Below are 12300 nucleotides of genomic sequence, written 5' to 3'. Positions count from 1 at the left end.
TTACTAGAATTTATTACATTTGTTAATTTTGAATTTTAAAGTTAAAATGAAAAACGTTTGTTCAAAGGGCAAATTGCACTTTACAAAAAATGTTTAAATTACGTCGTCCATATACTTTGAAAACCTACACCCCTCTCTTGAGACATAAAATGTAATACATTTCAATGTAAATGTAATTCTTAGTAATTTTAAGTAATTACGAAGGAAACATCATTAACTTTGGATTTTATATTAACTTCAAAAGAAAAAGGTTTGGATTTTATTTTATAATATATATATATATATATATATATATATATATATATATATATATATATATATATATATATATATATATAATATGATATTCAAATATGAATTAATGCTTTCCATAGAGGATTATCTATTAATTTTCTCTCATTTAAGCTAGGACATAATTATTTTAAACTGTGAAATATATACAAGTTTAATCCAAATTGCTCGATTAGAGTTTTAAAAACTGATAATATGAAAACTAATTAAATGACCTTTTGGTTAATTTTGAATGTGAACATTGTTGTTGATTGTGTTGAGGCCTAATAAGAATCTGATAACTTAGGATCAACCCAAGCTAATTAATTCGTCTTTCACGTTGGTTTACTGTCTCATCATGCTTTTTGGTCTTTGTATCCAAAATGTATCTTTCAAAGACAAAATGTCTAAGGTACATATCCACTTACAACATGTATAATATATAATTGTTTAAATGAGTTATTTATCTAAAATTTATGAATTCTGTCACATAAATTTTAAAAAAATTTATACAAAAATTTCCTCTAATGTTAAAGTTACTTAGAATAAGTGTTTAATTTCACTAACATTAAATTTGATAATTAAAAAATAATGATTTAATTGATAAGCTTGAATCAGGAACACAGTATCAAATCATCTGCACCAATAATGAGTAACTCATGAAGCAGATACAATTGGAAATAGTCTTACTTGCATGATATATATACACACACCTCCTCTTCTTGGAGCGGGCCATGGCATGGGCATTCTTTCTATGGTAAAAGAACACCCTGTCACCAAACTTTTTCACCCTTTATGTGTATATAAATACTAGAAGCAAACACCTTCTCATGTTGAAACTTTGGTGATTTTCTTATTTACTTGCGCATATAATTCTCATTGAATTAGTGTCATTGGAGTTTGACTGCTTAGGAAATTGACATGATGTATATGACTAGGAGAAATATAAAAAAATTATGACAATTCAGTTAATTAAACTTACTATTTTATTTGATGATAATGCTTCATTAAAGTAAACTCGGGATAATATGTGTCCCTGCCAACCCCGCACTCAGACGCAAAATAGACCAAAACCGATATTTATCTTCTTTCTTTTTTTTTCTATTACAAGGTCGATAACCACTTTTAGACTAGAGGACGGAACCATATGTGAGGACCATATTAACAGAATCATATTCCTGCATGCGAGGACCATATTTTGCTATAGGTTTATAATAAAGACACTTATGCATGCTAAAGCAAAAGACAAAAGACAAAAGTACATGAGATTAGGAACCATTCCTCGTCTGCGAAGTATATGATACATATCCATGCCCTAAATGCTTTGATATACGACCTAGCTTAAAAAGTTGTCATTCTCAGTGGGTTAAGGTGTAGTTGATTGTCAAGATTACCTCTTACGATACTATATATAAGGAATTGTCGGTGGGTTACATAGATAGTAAGCTGGGAGTTAGTTAGCAGAATTAACTTAATTTTGATAGTTTGCCTTCTAATTGAGCAATTATTATTTTTTATATGGTATCGTAATTAGTCCATGATAATTCACAAGCTAATTGGACCATTATAATATGAAGCCCTATTTAGAATTGATACCGGGCTTTTCTTCCTGCACGTGGCTTTTTCTTCTACACCTAGTGGTGAGAGAGAAATTCCAAAAACACCCTTCCATAAGGTTCATATGGATTGTCAATCTATATATACGGATTACGGATCTAAAATAATTAATGTCACTATATATAATACTAAATTTTTTAGTGTATATTTAATGCATATATAAGTTTACATAATAAATTTTATGATAATTAATTTTGATCTAATAACTAATTTTTTTACATATATAAATTTTTATTAAACTAATGATTTTTATTTAAAATTTATATATGTAAAAAATACAGTATTAGATCAAAATTAATTGTAATAAGGCCGAAATAAAAAATCTACATAATGTAATAATTATAAAAAAAACTATAATTAAATTTATTTAAAAACATTAAAAATATTTTTATAAAAAATTTAGGGGATACAGATATGCATCATACGGATTGTGAATCCTATGTTTATTCGCAGGGATAATTTTGGAAATTTTCAAAACGTGTTGAGTGTAGAAGAAAAAGCCACCGTGCAGGAAGAAAAGCCCATTGATACCCTGCATTTGAAGTCCAAATCTTTTTTTTTTTGTGTGGGTTTTATCTTGGCTCTTGAAAAACATTTCCAAAAACGAAGCAATTACTAACGTTGTTACCAGCCTAGCTGTCGATGTTAATTAAAATTTAAATAAAATATCTTGTATAAAAAATAATGATTTTTTTTATATATTTAGTTTTTTATATTTCTCAATACACCGTTTATTGTGAAATTTATGAACAGCTTGTCTGTAAGTAATTGCAATTTATGAAATGAGTCTTGCGAACATTGTTTAATGCTAACACTCATGTAGTGCGTCCAGTTTGCCAATACTCTACATAATTTGATTTTCCAGATACAATAAATTGACGTCATGTTACTTGAAACTGAAGCGTAACAAAGTTTAGACTGATTAATTGTTTCTTTATTTTATTTTAAACATAAAATAGTATAGCAAGTATCTTCATGGTGACCCGATTCTACAAATACAGGTCTAGATAATGTCAAAAAGAATTTACTTAATAATGATTGTCATCATCAAAAAGAGAAAGAATGTAAATGTATGAATACATAAATAAGGTTGTTTCAACAAACATTCAAGGTTAAGCAAATAGAGATTGCTTCAAGATTAATTCAAGGTCAAGCAAATAAGATTAAAAGAATCTCACTGGTTGATCAGTTTTTGCCTCAAACAAATTGTTTTCAAGATATCAAAGGCACTGGTAATCGATTATCAAACATTGTAATTGATTATCAAAGACATATTACAAATAAGCTTTTTAAAAAGGGTTTTGAAATTTGAATTTTGAATCTTGTAATCGATTACCAGATGTTTGTAATCGATTACTAGTTACGATATTGTATCTTGATTTTGAAATGCAAAATACCATTTATTCTCATATAATAAAGTTTTATGTCTAAGTGATCTTTATAATTTTGATTAATTATGGATTATCCACAACATCTATATTTGATTAAAATTATATATTAAGTTGGTTAAAGATCATATAAGGAATTAGACATAATATTGTAATTAATTATACTTATATAATGAATTTTATCTCACAAGAATTTTTATTATATCTGTATAATTAATTGGGATAAAATGACGTATTATTTTTCATGATTTACCCACAGGCATCATGATGTATGTATAATTTGTCAATTTTATCATAAAGTAAATATTTATGATAGAAATTAAATTATTTTCATGTTGTACCCGTAAAGCATGAATATTGAGCAAGTAATTTGATTATTCTATCATAAGGTTTAATTGTTTCTTATTGAATTGAAAATTTAACCCACAGGCAATTTTTTTATATTTTAGTATTTTATATTTCTCAATACACCGTTTATTGTGAAAATTATGAACAGCTTGTCTGTAAGTAATTGCAATTTATGAAATGAGTCTTGCGAACATTGTTTAATGCTAACACTCATGTAGTGCGTCCAGTTTGCCAATACTCTACATAACTTGATTTTCCAGATATAATAAATTGACATCATGTTACTTGAAATTGAAGCGTAACAAAGTTTAGACTGATTAATTGTTTCTTTATTTTATTTTAAACATAAAATAGTGTGGCAATGTATCTTTATGATGACCAGACACTACAAAAATTGTGAATCATGTAGGTTTTGATGATGTCGAAAAAAATTTACTTGATAATAATTGTCATCATCAAAAAGGGGAGAATGTAAATGTATGAATACAGATTTTTGATGATGTCAAAGTATAATCAAACAAGGTTGTTTCAACAAACATTTAAGATTAAGCAAATAGAGATTGCTTCAAGATTAATTCAAGGTCAAGCAAATAAGATTAAAATAATCTCACTGGTTGATTAGTTTTTGTCTCAAACAAATTCTTTCCAAGATATCAAAGGCACGGGTAATCGATTACCAGACATTGTAATTGATTATCAGAGACAGATTGTAAATGGGCTTTTCAAAAAGGGTTTTAAAATTTGAATTTTGAATCTTGTAATCGATTACCCGTTGTTTGTAATCGATTACTAGTTACGATATTTTAGAAAACACTTTAAAAAGTCATGAGCTTTCAAAATATAACTGTGTAATCGATTAACAGAATCCTGTAATTGATTACCAGTGAAAAATTTCAGAAAACCTTTTTAAAAAGACACATTTCTTCAAATCATCTTGAAAAGACGTAATGAGCCTATATATATGTGTGTCTGACTTCGAAAAGCAAGAGACAAATGTTCTAAGAGAATTTAATTATCAAATGCTTTCTAAACAACTCTTGGTCCAACACTTGCAAATCTATTAAGAATTCATTTAGGAACTTTAATTTGTATCATCTACTCTAAATGAGAGAAATATTTCTGTTCATCTCAGGAACTCAATTGTAATCAAGAGACTAGTTGTCTCTTAGATTGTGAAAATATTAAACACAAGGGTGAGAAATTCCAAGGTGTGTTCTGTAAAGGATTTACATAGTGGAAAATCTCAAGTGAATTGTTTAAGGACTGGACGTAAGGATGAGAAGTGGCCGAACCAGTATAAATTGAGTTTGTAATTTTCTCTTCCTTTATCTTATTTATTTTACTGCAATCAATTTTGTCTTGTACGTTTAAAAAATATTATTAAATTGATTGTTATTTCTTCTTCTACATTCTAAGCCTATCATTTAAAAGGGGATTAAAAGTTTGTTAGTGAAAAATTTGATAAGACTTAATTCACTCTCGCTCTTAAGTTATTGAGGTCACTTATCCAACAAACACATGATAAAAGAGAATAATTTTGCCTCTAATTTTTAATGTTCATGGGATTGTAGTGTTTCTAGTTCAGTATGTTCATAACTAGAGGAATTTTTTGGGGCAATAAATTACAACGCCTCGATAGTGGGCTTGTTGGCCGAATTGAGTTAAGGTTTGCCACAAAAAAAGGTGTTCATAAGTATTTAACCAATAAATATTATTTATTTAATCAAAACGATCCTCGTTTGATTAGAGTTTTACACTTAAAATCTATCTACTTTTCCTATTGTAGCCTACAAAGTTGAGGTCGTGACAGGCATTTGTAAACTACGAAAATTAAATGCAAACTTTGACAAATTGATCATATCATTTATCAGTATGTAGTTTGCTTGTAGCAGATGCGAATTCCATTAAAGTTCTAACTAATGCTTATTTCTTTTGAATTAAATTTAGAAAACAGAATCTCTTTATTGATCAACCAACCGGTCCCGAAGAATATTACTACATGCTCGATCGTGCACACAAACATATCAAGGTAAAAAAGAAAGATACATATATGAATCACAAATTAAAGTATGTAATTATTATAAGGTGACATGGATAAATGGTATTGAATCTAAGGTCCATAAATCTAAAACGCTATAAAGACAAATGCGGAGAGGAAGAGGAAGGGAAGGACAGTAGTATGGAAAGAAGAGGGCGCGGAAGACGAAGGTGGTGGCGGAGCGGTGGTGGTGGCTGGTGGAAAGGCGGTGGAAGAGCCAGAGACAGTGATGGCTAACCTCTGCCCATTGTTGCAGTGATTACCAAAGCTACAAATGTAGTAATGTTCACCACCTCTGTTCAGTGTAACGTTGGCAGGGCCCGTGTTGTAGGTTGTACCTATAGGATTCGCTGAACTGCACGAATTGTATGACTCTTCCGACACTTCAATTACGTTATGCAACCCTGTCTGGAAAATGAATGCTACAAACCCAAACAAATTCAATTCAATTAATTAATTAACCCGGCCAATTGAAACAATAAGAGAAAAAATATTATAGTATAAAAAGTTTCACATAATCATTCGATTATAATCTATAATAATTATTTTAAAATCATTTGTAATTTGGATGACATCTTCAAAATGTTAGTATGTAATTAAAAAAATAAATTATATATGGGTATGATATATTAATATTTACATAGAGTATCTCCAACTGTGAAATTCTTGTCAGAAGCCCAATTTTGGTATGTGGAAGCATCTTGTGGAACTCTCCAACCCGTGCCATCTCCAACAACGTAACTTGTCTGTGCCTCTGCGTACTGTAGAACCATTAAAATAGCCGCCACCACTCCACCAAGAGCAAGACCAGTCATCTTGTTCATGTTCAATTCTAGCAAAATATGTTTTTGGAAAATGAAGAAGAGATGGGTGCCACAAATGAAACTGGAGAGTGAAACTATATATAAATAAGGGATGAGATTAAAATCAGTAGGGAAATTTCAATGCATGGACAATTAATTAAGTATAAGTATATGCTTCAAGTTTTCAACACGTCCTTTGTCGAGTTAGCGTGTTCATGGTGTTAGCCACACCGGTGGCCTTAGCCTTACCATTTTTGATATACCAACCACCAATATTTAATTCTTTTAGCTCTTAATTGACTTTTTCTTAATTTTCATCTTTTTTTGTCTTCCTTTTGCATTTAATTGAAACTGAAAATGTGCTTTCAAATTTTACATCTAATTAAATATCCCTTAAGGTGGGTATTATGGTGCATATGAGAGTATGTGAAGTTGCGCGTGGTGAAGCTACTGAGTGAACTTAGAAGGTGCTATAACTATAAGATGTTTTCAGTGACATGTGTACTTGGTTTTTGTTTTTTCAATTTTGGACACCTTGTGTTAAGATTGGAATGCTTATTAGTAATAATTTCTTTTGTCTTATAAAAAAACAAAAACATTTTTTTTCTTTTTTTGGAAGAAGAACTAGCACGTTATTTGTGATTGTGATCCTGAAAGAACTAAAACATTCTATTTTTTTGGTAGAGGAACCAGCACGTTATTTGTGATTGTCGTCAAGCAAAAGTACAGCACTTGTTTTATACCAGTAATTGAACAAGTTCTCTATATCCTTTGAGCGTGAAAATACGATGAGATAAATAATAACACGATGAAATTTAACGAAAATTATAAAATTGGAAAAAATTATTAAATATGATGTATTGATATCTCACCAAAATATTTGAATAAATTTATAGTTATATTATAACTCTTGTAAAAAGTATTTTTTGCAAGAAAACTCATTTGATCATATGATGATTTGTTTAATTGATACTTTTTTAAGAAGTATAAAATGAAGGAAATTAATAATAAGTAAAACATGAGAAGGGGAGAGAAAATTAGTATTTAAAAGAAATAATTTTATAAAATCATGTTAAGGGCTAAGAAAAAGAAAATAATGAGAAATGATGATAGGTTATTTAAATTCACTATAATCTTGGGAGAGAAAAAAAACAACATCAATACTTGATCATCAACTAGGCATCGAGTGGATACTTAAGCCTATGGTAAATTGCTGAGTATTAATAAAGATGAATAAAAAAAAGATTAATTAGCTAGACATATCGAGACGTGGCATCTGTACTTTGGAATTTCCACAATTGGAATTGCATGTGAGTTCTGAAAATTGTTACATCCAAAGAATAATTGAAATCACTTGTATGCATTCATTCTTATGACCGCTTATAATGCTACAAGAATAAGAAAAGCCGCACAACTTGTAGAAACCACTGCATATAAAGATCCAATACCCTGAAATGCACAAATGCTACAGCATCAGCATTGACGTGCTAGAAATTAATTATGTTCAACATTAATAACACTATTCTTAACCCATGTTACACTATTGCTTAAAATTTATTGTATACCACAAAATCACGAGAGGCTCAATAAAAGAAAAGTAATACCCACCAAAATTTGCGATCTGTCATAAATTTTGATCAATAGTAGATTGTGTATCAGATTAGCATTTTTGGTATTGACGAATTAAGGTTTAAATACATTTTTTATTTTTCTTATTGTAAAAGAAATTATTTCAGTACTTGTAAAATGTATTTTTTTAATTTTTCATCCTTAAAGCGTTTTATATAGCATTTATTTCACTATTTAAAGTGTTTTAAAGATAAAAAATAAAATAAATATATTTTCAAAAATTAAAATAAAAATAAACAACACAAAATTATATGAAGGGAAAAAAATATTTAAGCCATAAATTAATAATGCAAAACATACGAGTATCCATACCTTGAAGGAAAGAAAAGGGGAGGTTGCTGAGGAAGGTACAAGGCCAGTAAAGCCTATATCATATGAAATGCTTCCATCTGGCTTGAACAATCCAAAGTTTCTCTCAGATGTTGGGCCAGGCTTCAAATTCTCATTAAATAAAGCAAATATATAAGCCCTGACTACCATCTTGGGCCTATAAGGGGTACCCTTTTTCTTGAGCAGTAACTTACGCAGATTTTTATTGTAAGTCCTTGCATTTTTCACTGTTGCCCCAGCTTCATTATCATCCCCTTTAGAGGCCCAACCAGTCTCGGAAACAATGACCTCCATCTTGTCAAACCCAAGTTTGTCCAAGGCAGCATATGCTGCATCAACTTGGGCCAAAAACATGTTATCATAGTGTAGCTTTGTCTTGGCATCATAAATCCCAGGGTTTTTCTTGAAAAGAGCATAGTTTATGTCAATGTGTTGGGGATCATTCTTATAGGCCAAGAAAGGGTATGCATTTATGTAGAAAGGAGTGCCAATTTGTGAGAAGAATTGCAAGAGGGGCTTCATGACAGGGAGAATATCCTCCCTAAAAGTGCATGCAGATGGAGGGTATGAATTTGCAAACACAGCCTCTGAATGTGGAGTTGAGACCTGAATTTGATGTGCCAAATTAAGCCTAGCAAGGGCAGAATACACATTTTTAGATGCAGGCACCAAAGCTTCCCAAAGCTCCATATCTCCTCCTCCCAATATCTCATTCCCAATGGAAATGCCACGGATTTTTGTCCCTGGAAGATATGGTTCAACGTTTTGTTTGATCCAATTCATGGCACGATCCTCTCCCACACTTATCTCTTTAAGTAGCTCATTTGGTACACAAACACTAATTGAAATCCCTGACCCTTTGAAGGCATTCAGGACTTGACGATCAGCATCATATATTCTGATGTTCCTAATCTTTGCAGCTTTCAGAAGAGTAACCACACTCTCAGGAGAAGGTAGATTGTCTGCTATCCTACCGTAGTTTACTCCATATGTTCCTGTAAATACTTTATCCCCCAAAACTGCACCACACAAGAATTAATGTCAAAACTTCGGTTCAAATTCCATCTCATGCATAAAAATTCCATAAACTTTTCTACTTACTAAGGTAAAACCATTACCAAGCAAACATTTGTGCATGATATCAAAGAAAGAGTTAGTAATCTATGCATATTATTTTTTTATTAGTAGAAATCAATGTCAAAAAACTTACAATAATTCACACTCTGTTTATACAACTGAACTAGACCCAATTCCCTTAACAATAATCTATGCATATTGGCAGTATAAAATCTAACAACAAATTTTTTATATACAATATGTTTATTAACTTTCATAATAACTACTTTAAAAGTTGTATTTTCTATGATTTCTGATTAGTTGGTAGTTACATTAATAATGCATAGAAATTAAACTCTAATGAAATGGTCATTGCAAACAATTAAGTAAGCATCCACTATGAAACGCCACTTTCAATGTTTAGAAGGAAAAAAGAAATGGTAAAAGATGAGTTTAGTAAGAGCAACACACACCATGACAAAAGGTTACAGAGAAGAGGAGAAGGCAAAGAAAGAAGGAAGTTGAGGAAGAGAACATGGTCCGTATAGTGTGGGAATATTAAGAATGTTTAGAGCATTCCAGTCGTAGAAAATGATGTGTGGGTTCCCTGTCATATGTAATTCAATAACGGTAACGTGATGGGAGAAGAAATCATAAGGCAATCCTCGGGGTGATGCAAAACTTTTCGTCCAGGCATGCCATAAACTAAAGATTCCTAGCTTTTTGTCAAAAGATGATGAGCAAAATATTTGAATATGATTCTTAGCCTTAAACAAAAGATGATTGAAATATAAAACAAGGATGTTTTCAGCGGCTTAGAATAGATTCTTCCTTTAACTCGTCCTTAAAGTATACCTTTTTTGCAAATTTCATCAAATGGGTGTGTCTGCAGCGTACGTAGCTAGCATGGGCATCAAGCTAGACACGAAGGATCTGTAAATTGGTCATCAATACCTTTCGTGGCCTCATGAGTAAGGGTGTGAGCACTGGCCATGCACAACACAACATTTGAATGTTTGGTCAGACATATCATCACATGGGAAACTATACAAATAGATAACAAATTCTGCAATTAATAATATGTAATATATATTAACGTATAAATTAATATTTTAGAGCACTAATTCGAGGTCAATTATTTTAAAAAAAAAGGTGTGCCGATCAATTTTTTTTATAAAAAAGGTGTCGCTTGAAATAATAAATAACAGTCTTGAAACAAATTTATTCAATTTCTATCTTGAAATTTTAGAGGGCATCTAACAAGTAGTACTGTTCAGTGATTGGTTTAGTTTAGGATTTAGGGTTATTTCTAAAAGTTCTAAACTAGCTACATCACATCGGGTTATATATTTGATTTTGGTTTTTAAAAAAACTAATTTTTTCGTCAACCTAAATATATTGATCCCTCCAAGATCAAATTGGTTTCGTAAAAATAAAAAGATAAAATGTAATTTTCAAAAAACTGTAATCTTGAGTCTTAAAAATATTTATTTTATTTTTTATTATATATTCTAAGATCATTTTGCCAAACACAAATATAAACACTCCGGGAACATAAAAAAAAAAACATAAACGCGCTTATACAACAAAAATAGATAGTGATTGAAATGAATTTAGTAAAAATTGAAGTAAAACAAGAAGAATTGAATTGCAATAGCAATAGCCAAGAACTTCGCACTTTATTTGACTCTGAGAAGCAGAGGAAAGAAATCAAGAATTTCTGGCCTCTTTTCTATTCCTCCTCCTTCCTCCATTTTCACCTTAGTAAATAGACTGTAAGATTTTAAAGAATATAATTTTTATCTTAGTGAACAAGGTGCAGTTTATGATTATTAAGATGAAGATAGAGAAGATCTTTTTTTAAGGAATAGGACAAAAAACGAATTAATAATTAGTATCGTCAAATCATGCAAACTTTACTAATTTCAGTAATGCGATAGTTGCTACCGTTCACACATTGAAATTAAACAAGTTGTAGCTAAATTATAGCGACCCTATTTCCCATCAACTGCATCCCGAACAATGACAAACACTTAGAAAAGGACGAACTCTCAAAACACTTAATTACCACCTTATCAGTGAGTCTGACAAGTGAAAAAGACAAGAAACCATTACATACAAGCTGACAAAAGAGCCACATGTTTCACCTTTCAAGGCCCTAGTACATTTGGAGCCATAGGTTTATGTAATTCACTATCATCTGTTGGAATATATGTAACTACGAATGTTGTTGTTGTCTATGGCTCCATGCAGATGCTCTAGTCTCTTTCCTTCCCATTTCTTTTTGTGTTAAAAGATTTAAGAAACTGCTTTAAAGGATGATTTTGTATTTTAATTGTACAGTAATTTTAATATTGCAATGTCTCACGGGTCGACTATAGTTTTTTCTTACTGGTGTGATTTTGTACCTACCATTATTACTAGATTTTTTGTAAATGATAGACAAGGTCTCCCATGTTAATTACATGTTTAGGTCGAGTTTTGTTTTTCCCTTGCTATGAGTTCGGTTTTGTCCTCTCTTGTTATTTTGTTTGTCTTTTTCATTATCTATATATTCTGGCTTTGCTTTTTTGGCTCTTTGGCTGCGGTGGTGACAATCTCGTTGTGATGATCACAGTCGTTGAACCTTAGCTTAGCCTTTTTTGGCTTAAAAAAAAAAATATTGGAATATCTGCATGTCTGAAAGTTGAAAGAATGAACAAATGAAAACCATATATGGTAGCAAAAGTTGTACTCACTTATAAAATATATGTTGAACCACCACTTTAGTTATTTGAATCAGCCTTTGAGGATATAAATTTTACTGCTTAAAGCAATTAAA

At 30.6% G+C, this 12300-nt stretch overlaps 2 protein-coding genes across 2 annotated transcripts; both read right to left on the bottom strand.

Moving 5' to 3' along the window:
• Positions 1-5565: 5565 nt before the first annotated feature.
• Positions 5566-6538, bottom strand: LOC100305545 (putative stellacyanin). Its single transcript, NM_001249950.2, has 2 exons — positions 6302-6538; positions 5566-6083 (listed from the first exon to the last, which is right to left on the bottom strand). Exons 1-2 carry the CDS (start codon positions 6483-6485, stop codon positions 5749-5751), a joined length of 519 nt encoding a protein of 172 aa, NP_001236879.2. The 5' UTR covers positions 6486-6538; the 3' UTR covers positions 5566-5748.
• A 1203-nt stretch (positions 6539-7741) lies between these two features.
• Positions 7742-10142, bottom strand: LOC113002394 (glucan endo-1,3-beta-glucosidase 14). The gene is made up of 3 exons (XM_026129677.2): positions 9953-10142; positions 8406-9442; positions 7742-7913 (listed from the first exon to the last, which is right to left on the bottom strand). The coding sequence occupies exons 1-3, from the start codon at positions 10014-10016 to the stop codon at positions 7845-7847; spliced, it is 1170 nt and encodes a 389-aa protein (XP_025985462.1). The 5' UTR covers positions 10017-10142; the 3' UTR covers positions 7742-7844.
• Between the last annotated feature and the right edge of the window lie 2158 nt (positions 10143-12300).

This window comes from Glycine max, chromosome 8 (genome assembly GCF_000004515.6).
Source record: "Glycine max cultivar Williams 82 chromosome 8, Glycine_max_v4.0, whole genome shotgun sequence".
Lineage (NCBI taxonomy): Eukaryota > Viridiplantae > Streptophyta > Magnoliopsida > Fabales > Fabaceae > Glycine > Glycine max.
This window is presented reverse-complemented; position numbering and strand designations above follow the sequence as displayed.